This window comes from Magnusiomyces paraingens, assembly GCF_902498895.1.
Source record: "Magnusiomyces paraingens strain CBS 517.90 genome assembly, contig: contig1, whole genome shotgun sequence".
NCBI lineage: Eukaryota > Fungi > Ascomycota > Dipodascomycetes > Dipodascales > Dipodascaceae > Magnusiomyces > Magnusiomyces paraingens.
The window spans coordinates 4,870,214-4,895,222 of record NW_022474067.1 but is presented as its reverse complement, the minus strand read 5'-3'; the positions used below and the strand labels follow the sequence as shown (position 1 = coordinate 4,895,222).

The 25,009-nt window shown below is 37.9% G+C and overlaps 8 protein-coding genes across 8 annotated transcripts; 4 read left to right on the top strand and 4 right to left on the bottom strand.

The window, feature by feature from the left end:
* Nucleotides 1-110: 110 nt before the first annotated feature.
* SAPINGB_P001486 (uncharacterized protein) lies at nt 111-3,138 on the bottom strand (the record flags this gene model as incomplete). Its single annotated transcript, XM_031996207.1, has 2 exons — nt 111-2,904; nt 2,960-3,138. The coding sequence occupies 2 exons, from the start codon at nt 3,136-3,138 to the stop codon at nt 111-113; spliced, it is 2,973 nt and encodes a 990-aa protein (XP_031852098.1).
* Nucleotides 3,139-3,517: 379 nt separating this feature from the next.
* On the top strand, nt 3,518-3,960 carry SAPINGB_P001485 (uncharacterized protein; the record flags this gene model as incomplete). Its single annotated transcript, XM_031996206.1, has 3 exons — nt 3,518-3,606; nt 3,676-3,740; nt 3,803-3,960. 3 exons carry the CDS (start codon nt 3,518-3,520, stop codon nt 3,958-3,960), a joined length of 312 nt encoding a protein of 103 aa, XP_031852097.1.
* Nucleotides 3,961-4,267: 307 nt separating this feature from the next.
* On the bottom strand, nt 4,268-8,794 carry SAPINGB_P001484 (uncharacterized protein; the record flags this gene model as incomplete). Its single annotated transcript, XM_031996205.1, has 2 exons — nt 4,268-7,409; nt 7,503-8,794. 2 exons carry the CDS (start codon nt 8,792-8,794, stop codon nt 4,268-4,270), a joined length of 4,434 nt encoding a protein of 1,477 aa, XP_031852096.1.
* Nucleotides 8,795-10,342: 1,548 nt separating this feature from the next.
* On the top strand, nt 10,343-13,553 carry SAPINGB_P001483 (uncharacterized protein; the record flags this gene model as incomplete). Its single annotated transcript, XM_031996204.1, has 3 exons — nt 10,343-10,540; nt 10,618-10,732; nt 10,786-13,553. 3 exons carry the CDS (start codon nt 10,343-10,345, stop codon nt 13,551-13,553), a joined length of 3,081 nt encoding a protein of 1,026 aa, XP_031852095.1.
* A 2,735-nt stretch (nt 13,554-16,288) lies between these two features.
* SAPINGB_P001481 (uncharacterized protein) lies at nt 16,289-16,873 on the top strand (the record flags this gene model as incomplete). Its single annotated transcript, XM_031996203.1, has 1 exon — nt 16,289-16,873. The coding sequence occupies one exon, from the start codon at nt 16,289-16,291 to the stop codon at nt 16,871-16,873; it is 585 nt and encodes a 194-aa protein (XP_031852094.1).
* A 360-nt stretch (nt 16,874-17,233) lies between these two features.
* Nucleotides 17,234-18,190, bottom strand: SAPINGB_P001480 (uncharacterized protein; the record flags this gene model as incomplete). The annotated part of the gene is made up of 1 exon (XM_031996202.1): nt 17,234-18,190. One exon carries the CDS (start codon nt 18,188-18,190, stop codon nt 17,234-17,236), a length of 957 nt encoding a protein of 318 aa, XP_031852093.1.
* A 2,070-nt stretch (nt 18,191-20,260) lies between these two features.
* On the top strand, nt 20,261-21,394 carry SAPINGB_P001479 (uncharacterized protein; the record flags this gene model as incomplete). The annotated part of the gene is made up of 1 exon (XM_031996201.1): nt 20,261-21,394. One exon carries the CDS (start codon nt 20,261-20,263, stop codon nt 21,392-21,394), a length of 1,134 nt encoding a protein of 377 aa, XP_031852092.1.
* Nucleotides 21,395-22,409: 1,015 nt separating this feature from the next.
* Nucleotides 22,410-24,365, bottom strand: SAPINGB_P001478 (uncharacterized protein; the record flags this gene model as incomplete). Its single annotated transcript, XM_031996200.1, has 1 exon — nt 22,410-24,365. The coding sequence occupies one exon, from the start codon at nt 24,363-24,365 to the stop codon at nt 22,410-22,412; it is 1,956 nt and encodes a 651-aa protein (XP_031852091.1).
* Nucleotides 24,366-25,009: the final 644 nt, after the last annotated feature.

Here is a 25,009-nt window from a genome sequence, read left to right as displayed (position 1 = left end):
TAAAAACGGTGTTGAACCCGCTTAATATTAAAAATACACCTATCTATATATATAAAAAAAATCCTCTATAATGTTGAATATTTTATTTTATTCTCCTTCCAATCGTTTTTTTAAAATAATCCTTCAATTTCACCATCCTCATTGACCTCGACATTCATGAAACCAGCGTGGGTGGGGAGACCAGGAATGGTCATAATTTCAGCAGCAAGAGCATAGAGATAACCACCACCAACTGATGCACGGAGATCACGAATGGGAACAGTGAAACCAGTTGGGGCGCCCTTAAGAGCGGGATCGTGTGACAGAGAGTACTGAGTCTTAGCAATGCAAATAGGCAAGTTTCCAAAGCCCTGTTTAGTATATGTCTCGACCTTCTTCTTAGCGACTTCACTGAGCTCGACACCAGCAGCACCATACATTTTCTGGGCAATGATATTGAGCTTCTCTTCAGGAGAAGTGCCTTCGGTAGAGTAGAGAAGGTTAATCTTCTCAGTGGTCTTGGGAGCATCGGTAGCCTTAATAACTGCCTGAGCAAGATCAATGGCACCAAGACCACCCTGTTCCCAGTGGTTAGTAGGAACAGCATCAAAGGCACCAGCTTCAAGAGCAGCCTCTCGAATGACTTCAAGCTCAGCATCAGTATCAGTCACAAACCGGTTGATAGCGACAACTACAGGGCTGCCATAAGACTTTGCGTTTTCAATCTGCTTGCGCAAGTTCGAACGAGCACCGTTTCTAACAAGCTCAATGTTTTCAGTGCGGTACTCTTCAGGAAGAGAGGCACCAGGCTTGACGTCAGGACCACCACCATGGAGCTTAAGAGCACGAACTGTGGCCACAATGACAACGGCATCGGGTCTAAGACCACTAGTGCGGCACTTAATGTTAAAGAAACGCTCACCGCCCATGGTGAAGTCGAAACCAGCCTCAGTAACAACGTAACCAGCTTTCTCTTTTCTATTCTCACCTTCGTGGGTACCGGCAAGTTTGAGAGCAATCTTGTCAGCAAGGATAGAGCTAGCACCGATACTGATGTTTGCAAATGGACCAGCGTGAACAAACACTGGAGTTCCCTCTAAAGTTTGCATGAGGTTGGGTTTAATAGCATCCTTTAAGAGAGCAGTAAGAGCACCACCGGCGCCAATATCTTCGCAGGTAATGGGTTCACCCTGCTTACTGCTAGCGACAACCATCCGGCCAAGGCGTTCACGCATATCCTTAAGGGAAGAAGAAAGCGCAAGAATGGCCATGCACTCACTGGCGACTGAAATGTCAAAGCCAGTGACTCTGGTCTGACCTTTCTCGGCCTTGCCCTCACCAATGGTAATAGTTCTAAGCATTCTGTCGTTACAGTCAACAACTCTGCGCCATGTAATGGTATCGGGGTCAATGTCAAGTCTGGCAAACTTAGTGATTTCTTCGGGAGTAAGTGAATTAGGGTCGGTTTTGTCAATACCAAGCTTCTTTAATCTGCGGAGCATGCTAGGAGTAAACTTGCGGACACCATTCTTTGCAGGAACCAGGCGCTTGTAAAGGGCAGCATCCTTCTGTGAGTTTTCGTGGAACATTCTGGTGTCGATGGCAGCGGCAAGAAGGTTATTGGCAGCTGAGATAGCATGAATATCACCTGTCAAATGCATATTGAACTCATCCATGGGAATGACTTGAGAGTAGCCGCCGCCAGCAGCGCCACCTTTGATACCAAAAGTAGGGCCCATGGAGGGTTGACGGACAGTTGCAAAGGCCATCTTATTGAGATGAGCACCAAGAGCCTGAACCAGACCGACGGTAGTAGTAGACTTTCCTTCACCAAGGGGAGTAGGGGTGATACCAGCTACAAGGACATATTTACCATCGATTCTATCATTGAGACGGTCGAGAACATCAAGGCTGACCTTGCCCTTGTAAGCTCCATAAGGCTCAAACTCGTGCTCGGTAATACCAATCTCCTTTGCAACAGCACGGACATGCTTGGGTTCTTGAGCACGAGAAATGGCGATATCAGAAGGAACCGGAGTCTTAAGCTCAAGGGGAAGAGGAGTAATATGACGGTGAGACTCAGCATCAAGAGAACGCTTTGCTGAGTCCAAAACGTTCTTAATAAGCATGGCGACAGTCATTGGACCAACACCACCTGGAACAGGTGTAATTTTGGAGGCGACCTTGGCGGCCGATTCATATTCAACATCACCGACAAGACGCTTTCCAGACTTCTTGGTAGCGTCAGGAATATAATTGATACCAACATCAATAACGATAGCGCCAGGCTTAATCCAGTCACCCTTGACAAATTCTGGTTTGCCAATGGCTGCAACGACAACATCAGCTTCACGAACAACATCAGGGAGGTTTTGTGTTCTGCTGTGGCAGACAGTGACAGTAGCATCGGCGTTACGCAAGAGATACGAAGCAGGGTTTCCAACAATGTCAGAGCGGCCAATCACAACTGCACGCTTACCACGAAGATCAATACCAGAGCGCTCAAGAAGGACCATAACACCTTTGGGGGTGCAAGGAACAAAGAGGGGGGAGCCGCCGCGCTTAGCAAGCTCTCCAACATTGATGGGACCGAAACCGTCAACATCCTTTTCAGTGATAACAGCATTGGTAATAGTGGTTTCGTTGATTGATTTAGGAAGAGGCAGCTGAACTAAAACACCATGAACTGAAGGATCATCGTTGAGCTTTTCAATGTGATGCAAAAGTTGAGCCTCGGTAATATCCTCAGGAAGATTACGGTGCTCGCAAAGAATATCAGCCTCCTTAGCAGCCTTAAGCTTCATACGAACATAAGCAGAAGAATCAGGACGACTTCCCACTTGAATAATGACAAGGTTAGGCTTGAAAGAAGGAGTGGAAGCTTTCAATGAATCAATTTCAGTGTGGACTTCTTCACGGATCAACCTTTGAAAATTTTATATTAGTTATGGATTTTAAGTTTCGATCAAAGAAAACATACTTTGCAATTGCTTTGCCGTCAATCTTTTCAGCATCAAGGAGACGGGCAGCATTGCTGAAGGATCGTGTTGCCGAAAACACGAGAGGAACCGAGGGTTTAGTTGCTGCGAGATGCCGCAGTTTAGGAACAATACGCTCTGCACGAACTGCGCGCAGTGACCTTAAAGATGATGAAAACATGGAAGGCAAAAGGAAAACTTTTTTAAAAGTGATGAATAGAAACGAAAGGGGAAAAAAAAAAAAAGAAGAAAAAAAGTTTTCCAGGATTCCGTGAGGTTTAAATAGTCTTTTGTGTGCAAGGACTCAAATCGGTACGCTAGTGACTCTTATCACCGGAGGTTTAAAATTTTTTTTTATTTTATTTTTTTTTTAAGCACGTGAATTTATACCGTGTAAAAGAATAAATTACCGTGTGAAATATTTTAAATCCCGTGTAACTGTTGATTCGGATAAACTTGCTTCTTGGCCATGAAAAAATTCACCAGTAACTTCATAACCCAAAAAAAAAAAAAAAAAATCTACAAGCAATCCCACCAAAATTATTGGCTTTGAAAGCAAAATGGCCCGACCACCACTTTCTGCAGCAGCTGCTGCCGCTAAACAAGCTCAGAAAACAGCTCCCAAAATTGATCCTAATAAACAACGCAGGTAAGTAATTAGTTTTTTCAAAGTTTTGTTTTAAAATCTTTTCATAGGCGCATTGCGCTAATCTATCAGCATTCACTTGATTCTGCTCGGAATTCCTCTTATGGTTGTGTCCTCGTATGGCCTCTACAAGCGACGTAAGTATACTTTCGAGAAAATTATTTAAAAAAAGATTTGTTTCTAAAAAAACTTCTTTTAGTTATCATGGGTCAGGAAAAGCGAAGGCAAGTTGGCGAAATGACACCAGACGGCCAGTTACGAATGTTTAATGAAGAGGAGATAATCGAGCGCGAAAAGGAATCCTATTTCACCCGCATTTTTGGTTCGGAAAGCTGGACTTCCTCTATTCGCAAGTAAATTAAAACAAAAATCAAATGCCTGTATAAATTACCTGCAGACTCGTTAGACTGTACGGAAGAGTAGGCTTGCCTGTTTGCCTGGGAAGCCCGTAGAGTTAATGATAAAATAAACAAGTGAGCAAAATTAAACATTATATTAAAAGCAAGAAAGTGTTAACAAAATATGCAAACAAAAGAAAGATACATTTGTTGTTGAACGAATATATCTTCTTTAATAAATAAATATAAATAAATAAATAATACATAAAGTATTCCATCTTGTGTCCTAGTCCGCTCTAGGATTTCAATGTCAATACTTTAAATTCTTACTCGCGCTGCGACTGTGCCGCCAGCGCAGCCTGTGCCGCAGCCTGAGCAACACGTGCGTGTCGCTGGTACTGTCGCAACGATTCATAACTCGAATTAGAGTTAGATCGTGTCATTGACGTGCTAGTTGTTCTAGGCTTCTTAGTGCGTGCCTCCGTCGCCAGGTTGGAGAAAAACACTGTTGGAGCCGTTGGTGACGGAATGATATAATTGTCATATATTTGTGGTCGTCCCTGCTGTTGTTGGATTTGGATTTGCAGTTGAGGACTCTGATTTTGACCATGAATTTGAAATTGAGGAAGGGTCAAGCCTGAGGAAGACTGAGAGTTATCACCTGAGCTTGTGTTTCCAGCAAGTGAAGACGTGTAAGAAAATACTGATGAGAAACTAGCAATAGATGATGGCCGAGAGCCTCCACGAGAAAAGGGCATAAAAGATATGGATGGTGTACTTCCTGAAGGTAAATTTATGCCTTCCTGCCCATCTTTGACTGTTCCACGACTTGTAGTAATACTGATGTGATCCTGAACCACTATTTCTGGATTCACTTCAAGGATATGATATGCTCCAGCAGAAAATGGTTTTTGCTCTTCAAAAGTGTCCGTATTAGGTGTACTAGTAGCAACATGATTTTCGCTATCATCTCCTACCTGAAAAGGTTTATGAATCACCAAATTAGATGGCATAACACGATACCGTCTGTCAATTACTTGAGATTCATCACAAGATCCTCCAGATCCTCCACCACTGCTGTTTCCACTTGCACTGCTACCAATGCTAATACTACTTCCGTTTGCATTTCCATAGCTTCGCTGTTTATCTATGCGAGACTCAAAAGAGTCATCAAGCATAAAGGGAGACATACAAAGCCCAGGGGTGCTTGCAACACTATTATCTAAAACAGAAGTGGATGGAACGTGAAACTCTGTTTCAGGAGAAAAAGTATGTGATAACCGTGCAAAGAATCCTGATGTACTGGCACGCTTCCCATGCGTTGGAACGAATTGTTGCGACTTGGTTTTACCAGAATTTTTATGTGATGGTGGTGGTGTTGCAATGTTCCCACTGCTTTCTCCTAATACTTGTCGCTCAGCCATTGGAGATGAAGAGAGGGATACTGGCCATAGTTCATTCCCAAACAAACTGGACAAACGTTGAGGTGGAGGAATATGAAATATGCGACTTGAGCCACTATAAGATTGCTTGTGTTGTTTTGCAGAGCCTAAATTCGAGCAAGGAGTTGATGATACAATGGCAGCCTTGTAAAGAGATTCTTCAGTCAAAGAGGAGGCTGTGCTAGGATTGTATCTATGCATCTGTGACACTCTTCCAGGTGTCACAGTCGTCACATCATTGGGGAAAAATGTTGGAGACATCGCTGCAGTATTCATTTTATCTGAAATTTTGCGCGCACGCTGAGAAGCTTTCCGTGATGAGATTAATGACATTTGATTTCCTCCACGTACTAAAGGTGACTTAGTTATGGTCAAAGATTCAGAAACCGGTTGTTGTTTTAGACCGTTTCGCACAATTTGTACACTATATTTTGAAGGTGATCCAAGTTCGCATGATTTGCGTTTATTGCTTCTGCTCGGACTAATAGTCAGTTCTGGTAAAAGTTCTTGGCGAATATCAGATTTCAGTGGCAAACTAGAATCAGTTTTTGAACTTCCAATTACACGAGGATCAAGTGTAGGAGAATTACAAAATAATTCTTCGGGGACAAACCCAGGTTGAAGTTTGTTTTTGAGAGGCAGCTGTGTTTGAGGCTCAACTCCTAAAGAAAATACAGGAACTGGTGTCAAGCGAGGCGAAGAAAATTCGCCAATAGAAAGTAATGCAGCAACAGTACCACCTTTATAAGTAGAAAATGGATCTGAAAACTCAACACCAGATTCTAGCCTGCGTCGCGGCGATCCGTCCTTAGTTTCCTCTTGCAATGAAACTGATGCAGTACTAAATGAGGGGTTTAGCCGTGGTGGTAGCACTGGTGATGCAGTATTGCTCAATGGCTGTGATGAATCTTCATGCAGTGGAGTGTTGTTAATGTATGGAGGTGTAGGCGGCGTCAACGTCTTTCCACTACCACTAGAATGGCTGCAAGCTGTGAGGGCGGTTTCATGCAAAACGCTATCATTGCGCACATGAGAAACTGTTGGAACCGCAGAGCTGGTTGTAGAAGATGATAAAGGTGCTGGTACTTCTGATTCATTACAAACTGGGTTACGGTCAAAATTTGGCGTTTTGAGCTGGATTGGCACTGATTTAGGTGAGCTCGATGGTGATGTTAAAGAGGAGGAAATTGTGCGGCAATGAGATGAGAGTGTTGATGACATTAAAGAGTCTTCTGACAAAACAGTTGAATTGGTTGATGCACCTGAAACATTTCGTGATGACGATGCATAAGTTGACGGGTTTGAAAAATTTGGTTTATTCTTGCGCGGTAAAGGAAGTAAGCAGTACTTTGATGATGAGGCATTAATACAAGGTTTAGGAGAGGCTTTGGGGCCAATGCTTGCTTTCTTGTGTGTGGGATCAAACACAATATGAAAAGTTGAGGAATTACTGGAATGTTTGAGTTCAATAAGTTTTTCTTGAAGAATGTCTCGCTTGCGAATTAATTGAGGATTTTTAATTGCCTTTTGTTTCACCATTCCATTAAGCAAAGACATAATTTTATTCAAGTCTTTAAGAGAATTTGTTTTGGCGGCAGCATTTTTAGTTTGTATACTAATTTTGTATCCACCATTAGAAGATGATACAGAAGAAGATGCTGAAGTTGTAGAAGATAAAGAAACTGTTGAATTTGTAGACATTGTAGAAGAAGTAGAAACTGATCTAAATCCAATTTTGGAGTCACTAGAAGCCCGTTCATAGTCAATCATAGCACGCTCTGCATTGCTGCATAACCCAACAAAAAGTTCATTCCAATGAAGTTCATCCCCAAGTTCTTCGGATAATCTAAGACATTCTTTTGACAAGCCATAGAATCGCTCACGAAGATCAGCATAACGTGTTGTGAGCTGAATAAATGATCGGGGATAAACACTGATTGCCTTTGCCTCAAAAAGCCCAATTCGATCAGGCAAGCATTTTATGGCAATATCAAGAGGTCTAAGTTTTGCCTGGACAGCATAAAATCTAAATAATATTTTGTTAGAAATTTTTTTTTTTTGTTTGTTTTTTTTGTTTGTTTTTGTTTTGAGTGTGGTTCTGAGCCGCACTGATGCTTACCTAGTGACTACAATTTTTTGAGCACCGTTGAGATAGGGAATGGTACGACACCCGCTAGTGATGGGGTTGTCGAGAACAGCTTGAAGTAAAAACTCCATTTCAGTAAGATTGTGCTTGGAGCTGGCAGATAATAAAGTAGATGAACACGAGCGAGCACTGGATCCAAGTGCTGCTGAAAGGCCAGAGGAAACAATTTGTTCTTTGATCATGACAAGGTCCTTCTCGAGATTACAGGTTTCTAGTTCCAAGCCACTTGTAATGATATTGTAGAGCTCGTTCCACTCGGCAGAAAGATCCAAGCGTTTTAGAAAATTCTGCGATAAGATGTAGAGTTCGCGCATCTCCGGGATTGTTTTTCCAATCTTGTCTGCAGCCTTAACAAGTCTTTTGTTAGTATTGTTGGATTTTTTTCGTGACAGTGGCTTGTATTTATCAGTGGAGGGTGATGTTGTTTTTTCTACTTCAAGAATAGACATATAGCGTTCTAGTTCTGTGTTACAAAGCTCTAATAATTTGTGCGCAGTTATTAGTTGCTGACGTTTTGTATAAACAAACTCAATGTCATGGCTTGTAAAAGCTTCTTGAAGAGCTAACTTTATTTGATAAAAGTAAAGCTGAATAAAATTTAAATTTCTTTCAACCATCAGCACAGAGTCGGAAGGTTGCTGTTGCTGATACTGGTTCTTTAGTTCTAAATCATCTGGGTTTTCAACCATTAGCTCTGCTATAACACGGTCAATAAATGGGGGGTTTGGTTGTGTTGATAAATTAAAATCGCCATTATTTGGCGGCCTCAGTTGAGGAACGGTGAATGTGTTTTGTGGAAAAGAAAAATTGTCGTTAAGTTGTTGTTCTGGACGCGTTTGAGTTGTTGAAGGTGTAAACATTGGAGACTTAAGTGTGTTATTGTTAGAAAAAAGCAAATCAGTTGAACAGGATCGAGAAGATGAATGCTTGGGAGTAAAGTGCTGTGATGGTGAGAAAGAAGAGCTTGCTGACTTTTTGTGTTTTTTAAGGTTTGGAGAAGATGGTGCTGATCGTGCTGAGAACTGGGGTTGAAATGACGCGTTTTTTGGATGTTTAAAAGGCAAAGTAGTAGCGGACTTATGAGAAGGATTAAAAGAAGATGATGATAATGAAGGAGTAGAAGGAGAAGAAGAAGAAGAAGAAGAAGAAGAAGAAGAAGAAGAAGAAGAAGAAGAAGAAAAAGAATTTGGAGAAGAAGAGGATGAGGTGGAAGATAAAAAGGGCAGATGGGAGCTTTCAAGTAGCTTCCTCATCTTGAAAGTCATTTTGGACTATAAATTTCATGTAAATGGTAAAGTGGTGGTTAAGAAAAGAAGAATGGTGATCGAGCAAAAAAAAAAAAAAAAAAAAAATTTTTTTTTTTTTTTTTTTTAGGAAGCAGCGGTTTTTGATTGTAGCAGCAGCCAAATGTTGTCTTTGCAAAAGAAATGCAGCAGATAATTGACCAAATGCAGTAAAACCTATTTAAAAAAAGTACCTGGAGAACGCGCACCCGTCTTTTTCAGAAAGATATTTTTTTATTTATTTATTTTTTTTTCTTAAAGTTGTTTGTTGCAAACAAGCGAAACCTGCTTCTTTTATTTGTATAAGAAAAAAAAAAAAAATTTGAGGGTTGAGGGTCTTACTATATTATATAGTTAACTAAGTTAGCGCACAAGTTTCAGTGAAATCCGCATGTATCAAACTCCAGACAATTCATTTCAAATGGACTTTAATTATATATAAAAAAAAAATTATATATATATATTTTTTATATATAAGAACATATAATTAATACTACAATTTTATTTTTATTTTTTTATTTTTTTATTTTTTTTCTTTTTTTTCTTTTTTTTCTTTTTTTTCTTTACTCGATCAAAGTGGTTCTTGCAAGACTCTGCCATAATATTGGATTCACATAAAAAAATCCCAAACTTGGTATTCTGTAAACACAACTTTTATTACTTTATGAAAATAATATGAAAATAAAAATATTATAATATTTTTGTATGTACAGGGCTCATGCATCGTAGTCAGGCACGCAGCAAAAAAATTAAAATAAAATAAAATAAAATAAAATTAAATATAAAAAAATAAAAAATTTCTTTAAGAACAGAAAAATTGAGCTCAGAATTTAATTAAAAGGCAAGCGAGCTTTGCATGAATTAATACTCTAACAAGAAGCAGCCACAGAATGGAGTCCATGTAATCAAGACATTTCATAGTCCTCCCTCCCCCTAATATATTGTTATTTATCATTGAATTTTTTGTCCGATTTGTGATTGTTTTATTTTATTTTATTTTTTTTATTATAATTAATTAAGACCCACACTTTGCTTTCCAAAGAAATTTATTTCTCTAGTTTTTTTTTTTTTTTTTTTTTTTTTTCTTGAAATGTCACCAGAACAATGGCAACAACCAACCGTTTGATACTAGTTGTGAGAAAAAAAAAAAAAAAAAAAAAAATTTCTAACGTTATAATAAACTTTATAAAAGTTAAACATAATTATAATTATATTTAAAAAAAAAAAAAAAAAGGGTCTGGAAGTGGTTAGTTAACGCATTGTAACTTAAACTGAATCACGTGAAATTATTTGTTAAAAGTCATGTGATATTAAATTTATCATGTGATATTTACGTGAAACCCTTACCCTGCTATTTCGCCACTATCTACACTTTACAGGGGCCGGGTGACCAGAAGCACAACCACCAGGCTAGTAATTTTTTTTTTTTTTTTTTTCAGCACCACCTTTTTCCATCCATTTCACAAATAAGCATATTAATTTTTTATTCAAATTCATAACAGCAAACAATCGGTTAATACACTTTCCAGAATGCCCCGTGACGACGAGCAGGATAACTACGACAGCGATGGAGAAGTCCAGGAGACTTTGAAAAAGGATAAAAAACGTTCCCATAGTGACGGTGAAGAAGAACCAGAAATCAAAGACGATGTGAATGAGGATGAAGAGGAAGATGAGGAGGAAGATGAAGATGAAGAGGAAGAAGAAGAGGAAGAAGAAATTGGTCCTGTATGTTAGAATATATTGATATTGATATTGTTTTTTTTTTTTTTATAATTATAATTATAATTTCTGACTCTTTTTAGTCCCGACGAAAACGCCCAAGAAGAGAAGCCCGCAACCAGTTTTTGGATGTTGAAGCCGAAGTTGATGAAGACGAAGAAGACTATGAAGAAGACGAAGAGGGTTTACTTCGTGAAGGTAATTCATTAATAAACATCATATTTTTATTTTTATCTAACATTTTTAATTAGACGGATTTATCCAGGAAGATGATCATGCGGATTACGACGAAGTTTCTGCTACTGATGACAGATTACACCGAGAAGTTGATCGTCGCCGAGAGGCAATTGTCGAGGAAGACGCTGAAAAACTGGCATCTGAATATAAGGAAAAGTATGGTCGTTCCACCGCATCCAAATATCGTGGTGACACGGGAAATGTACCTCAGCACTTGCTTCTTCCGTCAGTCCAGGACCCTAATATTTGGGGTATTCGCTGCAAGCCAGGTAAGGAACGCGAACTTGTTCGAATGATTTTAAAGAAAAAAATCAATTTACAAAATACAAAAAGTCCTCTTGAAATCTTTTCCGTGTTCCAGCGTGATGGATTTATGGGTTATATTTATATTGAAGCGCGTAAAGTCACAGCTGTGGATCATGCTCTTAAAGGTCTAGTCAATGTTTATGGTTCAAGCAAAATCTTAGTTCCTATCAAAGAGTATACTGATTTGTTACGCGTCAACAAATCTAAAGAACAGGAATTAACTCCTGGAACATATGTTCGCATTAAACGTGGAAAATACCAAGGTGATTTGGCCATTGTCGAGAATTTGAGTGAAAATGGTCTTGAAGCCCGTCTTAAAGTGGTGCCTCGATTAGATTACGGTAGAACAGCAGCTCTTAACGCAGATGGTAAAAAACGACCCAATATTAATTCGGCGAAGCATAGACCACCTCCTAGATTGTTTTCTGAATTAGATGCTGTTCAACACGACCAAAGAAACCTTTCCAAGCGCGGTCTCAAGTCCTTTATTTACCACAATGAAACCTATGAGGATGGCTTTTTGATTAAAGATTATAAACTCACATTTTTAACTACTGAAAACGTCATGCCCTCACTGGAAGAACTTCAACGATTTAACGGCGCAAGTGATGAAGGTATCGATTTAAGTACACTTTCACAAACATTAAAGAATGATCGAAGTAATGTGTCTTTCCAAACTGGTGATAATGTCGAGCTTTTTACTGGTGAACAGGCTGGTGTTCAAGGACGTGTTATGTCAATCCAAGGTGAAATTGTCACACTAAAGGCTACTACCGGCCCCCTCAGGGGTCAAACATTTGATGCACCCGCATCCAATTTGCGCAAAAGATTTCAAATTGGTGAACACGTCCGTGTCGCATCAGGAAATTACAGTGGCGAGACTGGTATGGTGGTTGACATTAGTAAAGATAATGTCACAATTGTTAGCGATTCATCTAAAAAGGAAATTACTGTGTTTTCTCGCGATCTCCAAGATGCATCCGACATTGGTGGCAGCTCAAACACAAGCGAGGACTATGAGCTTTTAAATCTTGTTCAGCTCAACGCCCAAACTGTGGGTTGTATTATTCGAGTTGATCGCGATACATTAAGCGTACTAACCCAGGAAGGAGCTGTTAAAACTGTTCCGACCTCATCTATCATTATGAAGATTACAAATAAACGCCAGTTTGCCACTGATCGTGATGGTCAAGAAATTCGTGTGGGCGATACTGTTAAGGAGATGTATGGTGAAGGTCGTACTGGTGTGATTTTACACATTCACAGAAGGTTTTTGTTTTTACAAGACCGCAACACTACAGAAAACTTGGGTGTCTTTGTGGCATCAATTAACAGTGTGACAACAGTTGCTGTTAAGGGAGCTCGTGTTGACGTTAATAAGCGTAATGAGTTTGGCCAACAACAGTCCCATAACCCATCATATTCATTTAACCGTGGTGGTAACAACAATGGCAACAACCAACGCAATGGCACCGGTGTACCCATTAAACAAGGTGGTCGTGATCGTGTCATTGGAAAGACCGTGACAATTGGTGCGGGTTCGCAGTATAAAGGGTTCAAGGGTATTGTCAAGGATGCGACTGAAGATACAGCGCGTGTTGAGCTTCATGCACGCAACAAAGTTGTTACAGTAAAGAAGCAGCAGCTGCTGTTTTCAGATGCACACGGAAAGTTAGTGTCATACACAGATTTCGTGGTACCTGCCAAGTTGCGACATCTTACTCAGCCTTCACGTGGTGGCGAACAAGGTGGTTGGGCTGGTGGTCGTACACCAGCATGGAACGCAGGTGGTGGTGGCGGCCGCACACCAGGCTGGGCCGATGGTGGTCGCACACCGGCAGCAGGAGGCGGTCGGACTCCAGGATACAGAGCTGGTGGTGCAACACCCAATTGGAATGGCAGCAAGACCCCATCTTGGGGTGGTAGTGGCAGTGGGCACAAGACTCCTGCGTATGGTGAAAGTGGGCGATACTCATCGTGGGGTGGTAACAATGATGGTGGTCGTACACCAGCATGGAACACTGGTTCACGGACTCCTGGGTACGCGAGCAGTGGCCGAAGCTCTACTTGGGATGCTGGATCTCGAACGCCTGCTGCTGGTAGCAGTGGAGCTATGTCTACATGGGATGCTAACTCTTCTATGAACAGTAATCGGAATAATGATTACGGTAATGACCGTGCAAGATCATGGTATGATTCATCTAAGGGCAATGGCAGCCACGGTGGTCACGGTAGGGGTCACAGCGGTGCTGATATGACAGCTCCTACACCCGGCGCATCGGCCGCTACGCCACATTTTGCTGAGACACCTGGTGCCTTTAGTGCACCAACTCCTGGTGTATTTCAAAATGATTTTGACACTGCTCCAACACCTGGTGTATTTGATGCCAAAACACCTGGAGCTGCGCCAACACCAGCTGCTTGGGGGTCTGCGCATGATGCAGAAACACCTCGCTTTGAGCCTGGAACCCCTTGATTTAGGGATGGACAGGAAAAAAAAAAAAAATGGAGGAGGATTTTAATAAAAGTTATTATTGCCAAAATATTTTAAATTCTTTCATATATAAATAAATCAAAACAAATTTCAAACAAATAAACATTTACATTTAGAGCTTGTTTTATAGATGTAGGCTTTAATTTTATGATTGATGCACACTGGATCGCGCGACCGATCAGTGTGACCTTGGGAAGGTCAAGGATTGTGGGTGCAATGTTTATGAGTAATTATTATCCTGAGTGAGCAGTTTTGGTACCAGGTTATTTATTTATTTATTTATTTTTTTTTTTTTTTTTTTTTTTTTGCGAGCAGAGGACGTGGCAGGCCCTTCAAGCAGCTCAGCCATCTGCCACCTAGCAGGCACAAATTCCCGCCGCCAAAACCCTCTGCCGCCTCTTCTTCCTTTCTCTCTTTTTCCCTCTCTTCTTCCCTCCCTCCTACCTCCCCCCTTTTCCTGCTTTTTTTACCTTCAACACCACCACCACCACTACAGTTATCATCACCATCATCACTAGCGATAACAAAATCAAACCGCTTATACACTCTGTGTGCTAATAAACACCAAATTCATCAATAAACAATCGTTATTTTCTTTTAATTTTCGCCTTCTTTTATACCCGTTTTTTTTTTATTTGAAGCGACTTTGATTGATCTTCTATCAATTTTTTTTTTATTATCTACTAATAATCGTTCAAACTTCCTTTGCATCCGAACCCTTGCCATACTTTTCTAAATCACAATGAACGCTGAGTGGTAAGTAGTTTATGTTTCATTTGTGCAATAGTATTGCCTTATCGCGTCAAACCCTTTTTCTTGCCATTACAGTCGCCCTTGTTGCCTCGAATATAAGCAGTACACTTTTAATATTTTTGTTTGTTGATGCCTATGATCTGTTGTAATGCATTATTCGGTTCTTCCTCCTTTTTGTTTATGCTTTTTCAATAGAAGAAGTTATAACTGTATTATTATATGGAATATTTGTTTGATGGCTTTTGTTGTTGATTTTATTTTTAAAAAAAAAATTAAAACGCCACCCGTCCGTGATATCCGCACCACAACCCAGCTTATCAACATTTACAGCCCTTACATTTTTTTTTTCGAATGTATTTTATTTCTCAATATATTGTTCTTCCTACTGCAGCATACTTCTTCTCCTTTTTTTTTTAAAAAATATGAAACTCTTGGAATGAGCAAAATATATTAATATATACGCTACCCAAAAAGGGGGAAAGGAGGAGGAGGGACAGAAAGCTGACTAGGGCTAATAAACGGCTCTAAAAAAAAAAAAAACTTTGGCTGGTTTTTACGGAAATGGTATAATACTTTTTTAAGATTTCTATCGCAGATTAAAATTGCATCCATCATCACTATTCCACATCAGCGATGTACTTAAAGAGCTTTGGGCGGCACTCGGTCTTTTTTTTTCATTTTGCATTTTTCTCGGGTCTGACGTGTCACCTAAATATTCGGATCTTTTGTACTAACTATCTTATTTACTAGAGTTTTACTTTATCCCTTTAAGAGATAAGCTCCGACACACTAACTTTGAACTTTTTTTTAGATACGACTATCTCTTTAAGCTCTTATTGATTGGTGATTCCGGTGTCGGTAAATCTTGCTTATTGCTTCGATTTGCTGAGGATGCCTACACCGAATCCTACATTTCCACCATTGGTGTCGACTTTGTAAGTGTGACCTGATGTTCTTTTATTGACTCAATCTAACATGAGACCTTATAGAAAATTAAGACTATTGACCTGGATGGCAAGACTGTCAAGCTTCAAATTGTAAGTAAACACTTGTTAATAACACGTCATTTGCACCGTTGACTAATCCTTATGTTTTATTATTTTAGTGGGACACTGCAGGCCAAGAGCGGTTCAGAACTATCACATCTTCCTACTACCGTGGTGCTCACGGCATCATTGTTGTTTACGACGTTACTGAGCAAGAGAGTTTCAATAATGTTAAACAATGGTTCCAGGAAATAGACAGATATGCTACCGAAGGTGTTAACAAGCTTCTGGTCGGCAACAAGAGCGATATGACTGACAAGCGTGTTGTTGAGTACGCCGTTGCCAAGGAGTTTGCCGATTCAATGGGCATTTCCTTTATTGAGACTTCGGCCAAGCAGTCCACAAATGTCCAGGATGCTTTCTTGACTATGGCCCGACAGATCAAGGAACGAACCGGTGGTAGCATTGGCGGTGTTAACAACGATAAGCCTTCTGTCGATGTCGGCAAGGGCATTAGCACAGGTACTGCTGGTGGATGCTGTTAGATAAGGGGGTTTTATTATTATTTTTATCATTATTATTGTTATTAACTTCGTTTTTTCTCTTTTTTTTCTTATACTTTATATTTAATTTTTTTTTTTTTTTTTCGTAAGTCGAGTCCAATTTTACTTTTTATTCCGGGTTAGATTTCGGTCGGGTTTCGGCGGTTTATTGGGTGTGTGACCCGGGCTTAAGCCGCAGGTACTAAGCCATGTGGTTGAGGCTGTGGTTTAGGGGCATGGCGGCTGCACCGAGCTCTAATTATTAGTAAGTTTGTAAATAGGAGGCCCTATCACATGTTGTCAAAACCGTTTGTTGGATGTGTCCTCTCTTATTTTTCATCTTGTTCATTTTTTTTTTTTTTTTTTTTTTCTTACAATTTTGTGAAATACTTTTTTTTTTTTAAAAAAAAAAAAAACAGAAATTCCAAAATTTCCCATGCCTTCTGGATCTGATCTTTACGAAGACTTTCTTGACGGGTTTTATATATTTGTACGGTACTCGGTTTTCTGCTGCATTAGCAGCTTCCCTCCGCGACAGCCCAGAAGGTCTGTGCTGATACAGCTCGATGCAAACCTTCATCTCAACCAACAAGGAGTGGTTCCACCTCTTAAACTTGCTGAGCTTGACGCGTCATATCCTGCTCAACCTCTTGGGACACGCTCTGGAACTTGTTTAGTTTGCTTGGAAACCTTTGGGCAAGAATCAGATAACACACCTGAGCTCAAGGTTAATTGGATGCGATTCACATCGGCCTCATCACAAAACCCTATTACTGAACCCATGACTTCAACTTCTCCCACTGCACAAGCCTGTGCCCCATCTTCTGAAACAGATACAAATAAGAGTAGTTTGGAGGAAACAAATGTTGAAAACAAGGGAAAGGCTGTGGATGTTAGAGTTCTACCCTGTGGGCATGTTTTCCATGCAGGGTGTATTGCAGCGTGGCTGACTGGATTTCATGGTGTATGCCCTACATGTCGTCGTGATTTGACTTTGAAGGTTGTTGATTCCGAAATTTAAGATAGATTATGAGAACTATTTTGCAAAAGCTGGATACCTGTTTAATATTCTTCATTTTCCCTTGACTTGAGTTTTAGGCTATGTTAGCGTCAACCGGTTGGCGCGTGTTGCACGGCGTAAAAAAAATAGAAGAGATCAAAGCTTCTCATTAACCAAAAAAAAAAAAAGAAACACAGCAGATTTACATTTCAAGGTTTTTTTTTTTTCATTACTAAAAATCATTTGGCTAAATACCTATTTTTTGTTTTCACCATATGCATTGGTGCCATAATGGCCATTAATAACAATCATATCTTGAGGACGGTAATCATGCTTCCAGGAAAAATAGGATTCAAGAATACTCTTGACACCTGCGGCATATCATCCTTGAGCATCGAGCGATGTGCCCGACATGTGCGGAACCATGGCATTCCCAGCACCATACTTGTTGGTCATGGTGCGCCAAGGATGGTTGGCAGGTGCAGGTTGCGGGAACCACACGTCACCGCCATATCCGCGGAGTTGTCCAGACTTGAGAGCTGCAGCTATATCTTCCTTGACACAAATAGAACCACGAGCAGTATTTATGAGCCATGCACCACGCTTCATCTTGGAAATAAGTTCTTTGTTGAACATGCCTTTGGTTGAATCATAAAATGGGGTGTTAATTGTTACAATATCAGCCTGTCCAAGCATGTCCTCAAGTTTCTCTACACGACGGCAGCCAATTTCCTTTTCACGATCAGCAGAAAGAGATTGGTAGTCAAAGTAAAGCAATTCCTTAGGATTAAAAGGCTTGACACGTTCCAAAATACGAGTACCAATACGGCCTCCCCCAACCGTGGCAATTACTTTACCCTCAATGTCATATTCGTCTTTAGCAACAGCGGCCACATCCCACTTGCCTTCACGGACTTGGTCGTGGGCTGGAACAAAGTTTCGTACAAGTACCAACATTGTCATGACAGCATGCTCTGCCACAGATGTGACATTCGAACCAGTGACTTCCAATACGCCAATCTTAAGTTCATTGGCAGTATCCAGGTTCACATGATCAGACCCCACACCAGCAGTGACACATAGCTTTAAGTTTTTAGCTTTAAGCAATCGTTCACGAGTCAAGTATGCTGGATGGAATGGGGTCGTGATGACAATTTCAGCATCTTCAAGAAGAGACTCAAACTTGGATCCATCTTTTTGATCTGTAGTAGTTAATTTATGGCCTTGGGATTCAAGCCATTTTCTGAGTCCAAGCTCGTTTTCAGTGCACCCAAGCAATTTAGGCTCGTCTTTGGCATGGATACCACCAGAATAAGGAACAAGAAGAACATTGACCATTGCTAAAGAATTGTAAAATTTTGTTTGAAAAAAATAATAACAATAATAATAAAAAGAACAATTGAAAAAGAAGAAACTATGAAATGATGATGATGATGATGATGAATTGAGCAGAATTAATAAGACATTAATCGGGGCATTTATATTTTGATTAATTAAATCCCCGCATTGAGTGAACTGTTTAACAGCCAATATATGAATTATAAATTTTATTGAAAAAAAAGTATAAATAAAAAATAAAATAAAAAGGCTCAATGAAAACCCCTCTTCAAGAGTCTTAAAGCTACATAATTTTGAGGAATTCACTCCAATAGTGAGTTTACAAAATGGATTGTATTTTAATATATGTGGTTAACATTCACTTATAAAATACAACGGTTTATGTTAATATTATGTAACAATGGTGAAAAAAAAAAAAAAGTATTAAAATATGATTTTAAAAAAGAAAAGAAAAAAAAAGAAAATCAAACAGGATATTTTTTTTTTCTTAACTTGGTTTTTTCCGAGTTCTTTGTGGGGTTGATGATTCTGAAGGAACAAAAGCCGGAACTCATGCAATTGAAGTTTAGTTGATGCTAGTTATTACTACGTTATTACTACGTTAATTGAATTAAAAAAAAAATACATATATTAAAAAGAGTAAGAAGTCTTTCTATTCATTCAATCATATCTTTCTTTGAATTTTTATTTTTTCCCCTCAATTGAAATCAAATCAATCAATTCTCTTTAACTTTAAAGAGAATTTAAAACGAATGAGGGGAAAAATGTATTGAAAAAAAAAAAAAAAAAAAAAAAACGCAAGACCTTAATCATATATATATAGTTAGTTAAACCCGTAACTGATGTTGTCCCTGAATGGATTGATAATTGTAAACTTAAACAGAATTAAGATGACAACTAAATTTATTTGTAAATGACGAAAAAAAAAAAAAAAAATTTTTTTTTATGTCTTCTTGAGTATGTCGTAAGTATTAAGTTTAGGAATGGTTGTTTTTTTTTTTATTACAATTTTTATTGTCAATGTGAGCTTTATTCTTGATACTGGGAAAGTACATTTAACTGGAATGGATCAAAATCATAGGAGACCAAAAAGTAATTCTGAGCCTCGAAAGTACTGAATATATATATATATATATATTAAACTATTAAATAAGGCATTGATACTTGTTGATACTTTTGATCTCGAGGCTTATCAGATCTTTAATGAAATAGCATAATCATAATAGGGGGGAGGCATTGAATTGTTTGTCTATGAAATATATCATGATTTGGGGGATTTCTAGATTTTTTAAAGTCACCATTTCAAATAAAATAAAAAAACAACACAGCCTTTCCAATATTTTGAAATTGATTTTTTCACATGGGTTCAATAAATTTTCTATTTAAAAAAAAAAAAAAAAAAAATTTTTTTTTTTCTTCAGTTCTTTTCAATTCTTTTCAAAAACTCATATCCAGTAGTAGTTTCTTTCTTTAAAGTTAACTTAGTTTAAGTCACATGAAGTGGTCAAAAGTGTCTGTCTTGTATATATCGAGTCACGCCCACTCATTCATTTACTCATTTTACTACACACAAAACCCATAAAAATATTTCTGTGCGTACCCCATCAATCTCTATTACTATTCCTATTCCTATTCCTATCCTAAGCCCCGAGGTCTGCAAGAGGCTGAGATTATATAAGCACCGCCACCCCCATATATATATATAAAAAAAATAAAATAAAATAAAATAAAAGTACATACAAGTATCTCGCCATTTATCTCCAGCAATTTAACCCAAAAGTTATTAAAAACAATATTTATGCAGCTCAACGTTTTCCTCGCCTCTTTTTGCTTTTAATCTTCTTCAGATTCATTTTTTTTTCTTCTTCTTTTTTCTAAATTTCAAAGATACATATAAAAGCAATACTTGCTCTTTGAATTCGAATTATTTGTTTAAGCTTCGATTATTATTGATATAAACAATTAAATTAAACCCTTGATCTATCTGCTTCAAATATTTTTTTCTTTTTTTTTTTTCTTTTTTTTTTTTTGTTCTATCTATGATACTTTACATTTAACCAAAAATCAATAATGAATCTTTGGTACTATATTAGAGAATATATCATTGACCCTTTGTTTTTGGCAATTCAAATCATCGGAGTTGTAATCGCTTTCCCATTTATATGTCTTTTCTATTACTTTTCAGATTGCTTCTGCTGCTGCTGTGGTTCTAACAATACCCACTCAGGAGAACCAAACTTACCTTTTGAAATTGATTATCCTTATTACAACGTCCCATGTTTTACGAAATGTGAGCTGGATGAAACTTTCCCTCCTCAAAAGTACAGTGATGTTAAGAAGTTACTACCTCTCGCTAATACCTTTCGCTATACTTCATCCCCATTACAACAACAGGCACTGCCTACAATATCTGCACAGCCAAGTACAGAGAGTTTTAAAGATATAACCAACACAAGCATCAATAACACAGAAAATACCGCCGATAATGGCAACAATTCGGAACAAAGCACCGATAATAACAACAATGCGGAAAATAACTCCAACCACACACAAAGAAATAGTGTTCTTTCTAACTCGACACTAATCACTCTTCCAGAAAAAGCTCATATTCGAAATGGTTCTGGTCGTTCATTCTGTTCATCTTCCACAGGATGCTTAACACATAATGTTTCAGATCATATTGAAATCCCACAAATAAATAATGACAACACCCCAACTGCCAATAACAATGGTAATATTACCAAACACATTAGAACCTCAAGCTCAACCGATCCATTGTATTGGTTAGACTTAGAATATGGTTCATATAATCCCGAAAATCCCGATCTGATAACACCCACTTTATCACGCACCGAATCTATGCTACGTTCATTCATCAGCACTTTTAATAACGTTTCAACCAATGGCGAAGATTCAACTATAAAGCCGGATTCTTTAAATAACACTGAATTAAATGGTAAATCAAGCACAAAGACATCTGATAGAAACACTGAAGATGAAGAAAATAAGCCATGTTGTGCAATTTGTCAAGAAGATTTTGAAGGGAAATCTGGTGAAAGCGATGCCATTGTTCGTGTACTCCCATGCCACCACATCTTTCACGATGAATGCATTACACCATGGATTTGCACTTGCAAAGCTACTTGTCCAATGTGCCAACTCGATCTTACTAGCAACCGCAATTTGATTGAGCATTTGCTGTAATTTTATTTGTTTTTTGTTTGTATAAATTGTTTTAGAATTAGTGTTTTTTTTTATTTTATTTATTTATATTTATTTATATTTATTTATATTTATTTATTTATTTGCATCTTTAAATGTCTATTAGCCATTGTAGACACCTGCAGCTCAAAATGTCAGGGTTTAGGTGGGGCTCCTACTTGTACAATACAAATATAAAGTATATATATATGGGCAAAATCAAATCCAATGATAAAAGATAAAAGATAAAAGATAAGGATAAAGAAATAGAAACAGATCTAGAAGTAAAAAAAAAAAAAAAAACAGAAATTTTTCTTTATTTATTTTTCCATTTCTGTAAACCCTAGCTTGTTGCACAGTATCTTAACAAATGACTAACTAGACGTTTCAAAAGTGAAAGCGATTTTTAAAGAAAAAAAAAAAAAAAAAAAAAAAAACTCGACCTTTTTCTAAAGATTATTTAGCTTTTTTTTTTTAATTATGAAAACCAAAAGTTGGTTGGTATTAGTAGAAACAGAATGATGAGCAAATAAATTTGATGGCCAGTTTGCACTACTTGTTTTTACCCAGTTAGTTCCTTTCCTTAGAATGTATATAGACAAACACAAGACTCTCTAGGATTAGTGAAGAAGAGTAAACCAGTAAGACATGCATTCGTTACGGAAAAATGAAAGAAAGTAAAATTGTGCTCTGTGTGAGCTTGTCCACCTTTGTGATTCGTGTGAAATTTCTGTTGATAGAGATGTCAACGGAGTCAGAAACATTCTAATCAAGTGTCTGGTCTTCTCCAAAAAGTGTTTATTTCAAAATACAGGTGTACGTCCATGTTCCTTTAAAAAAAAGTCAACCATTTTATGGTAAATTTTCATAAACAGTTTTCATTAGCCTACTTCAATAAAAAATCAACTTTTAAAAAATAAATCAAATAAATCATTAATACTATAAATATATATATATATATATATTTTCTTTTTTCATTTTCAAAAACCCAAAAAAAAAAAAAAGCAGAGTTTTTCTATTACTCATCATAGTATTCATTGTAATATTCATCGCCAAAATGATGAATATTCACATCACTCCACATATCTTCATTAACCCCATAAGATTCGCCAGAGTGAATAGATTCGTCTTCAGAGTGGTAACCCCCGAACCGAAGTATATCAGAATCTTGTGAATCCAGTTCGTTATCACTTAATTCTTCTGAAGAACCTGGCAGATCTTCCTTGTAAAACGTGTCAATTTGAGCGTATACATAATCAGGGTGCTTCATATCATAAATAACGCTCTGTGTCCCTCTTCTTCCTAGGAGGAATTTATTCCTAACTTTGGGGACACGAAAATTTTTATAATCTTGCATATTCTTAGGATCTTTCCTCATTTCTACTGTGATTGTTTCAAGGCTTTTATGGCCATAACAAAGTCGTCGTAAACCTGGTGACCAATTTATATTATCTTCAAAAAGAAGCAACAATTTAGTCACTGTAGTGCTATCAGCAATTCTCTGCAAAATATACTCAATTAAGGCTGACATAAAGCAAAGTTCCATCATAAGAGAGTCTGTGTCTTCAATAATACTTTCGGGTGACTTGATTAACATAATCATTTGCTCAAAAATAGACTCTCTCATTCTGTACACATTTTCAAAGTAGTTTTTAATTTCAGTGTTGCTATTTTTAGATAAAGAAGATTTATTTATTGTTCTTCTTGTTTTATAGAGATTAATGTCTGTAAAATTTTCAATCTTCAGTTTTGAAGAAAAATAATTGTACAACTCTTCTCTAGGGGTAGTAGGATCGCATGGACAACCTTCCAATAAAACATTGATGACTGGGTTAATGTATGAGTCATAACACTCAATGTCAATAACAACATCAGTGATTGCTGAAAGCTCAAAAATTCTTCCCAAATTTTCAAAGTGAATCTGTGAAATTTCTGAATCAAGTTGAATTTGAATGCTTGTAATCTTAGAGTACCATCCAGGTTCATACCTTCCTTCAAAATCAAATCCAGTGCCACAGATTGTCTTCGCATTTGGAAGCTGGTAGTGCTTTAGAAACAGATCAAGATTGAATATATCATCAAATATTAAATCTAAACTTGTCACACAGGGGAGTGTGTATGTTTCAGTGGTATGTTCATTTAGTAAAATGTGGGTAAAATCCAACGGACCAGGGTTGGAAAGGTCAATAAAACATTTTTCAAACCTCGAATCAGAGAATTTAGCTAAAAGAGATAAATCAGAAGGTACATAAAATCCATCTGATCCAGATGCATAAGGGCAATAGATTTCCAGCTCCTTGACATTGGGGAAGTGATCAAATTGGTCAATTATGTTTGGTAAGTGACCTAAAAAAATTGAGAGCTGCAAAAGATTCTCAAAATTTGTATTGGGGAATGGCCAACGCTTAGCTTCAATAATGCTGGCATCCACAACATGTCTAGAAAGAACTGTGTTACAAAACTCAGTAAATTTTTCGTCAACATCGGTTTCATCAGGAAGATCCTGAATATTTAGATCGACTTTTAAGGGGGAGTTGGGATTCCCTGATAGAGATTCCATAAATTTCCTATTTGCAATTAAAGTAAGTTCGCCATAAGACAGAGAGATGTTTAATGAAGTAAGTGACGGATAGAGTTCTAATGGGAACTTTTCATCAAAAAAGTTGTTCGTGTCAGAATCACCTTCTCTAATGTTTCTTGGATTGATCTGTATTTTTTTAACAGACCCGTTTAGAAACCAAGAATACTTCTGGGGATTGAGTACTTGTTTTTCAGAAATCTCTCTGGTGGTAACCTGTGGTGATGATTCTGCTTCATTAAAAGTCGTTCTGCAGCTGCCCCAAGAAAGTACCAAGTAGATATCACGAAGTGATTGGCATGTTTGACTGAGAGCCCGCCAACTTTCCAAAGGCAAATACTCAGCCAATTCGAGATATGTTTCTTTTGGAAGCTTATGGAATTTTAAGGACATCATTTTGACGATAAAGAATAAAGAAAAAAGAAGAAGGAAAAAAAAAAAAAAGAGAACAAGAACAAAAAAAAGAGGTGACAGGGGTGTGAAGAGGAGGAGGCAAAGAAATATAAAGAGGCTGTAACCCCACGAAGGTTGTATTAGTTGTGGGTTAGGTTTCGGGCCAACGTTTTAAAGGGAAAAGAACCTAGAATATTTGTTTTTGTTTTTTTGGTGTTATTTTTTACTCTCCTTTCTATTATTATAGAGGGTTCACCCGAGGCACTGAATGCTGTTTGAGTTTTAGAATTGGTCAAAAGTTGGAATATTCAATTTATTCAAGATTGTTCAAGATAAATGGATGATGTTGTTGTCTATTTTTTCAGTATAAACATTTTGGGTATATGATATTGTCAAAACATGCAAAAATAAAATAATGATAATAATAATAATGTTCCAGTACAATCAACAACAAATAAGCGAAAAACGTAAAACAAAAAAAGTTACACACTACAACCGGTGCCGATTTGCCACTTTGCAAACCCTTCAGGCCAGGTTGACGAGTGCTTTATATATAATAATTGTTTAGTCCCAATAAAGATTATTTTTTAAGAAAAAAAAGCTGACGAGGGTATTGGAGGGAAGGAGGAGGGAAGAGTAATGGTGCG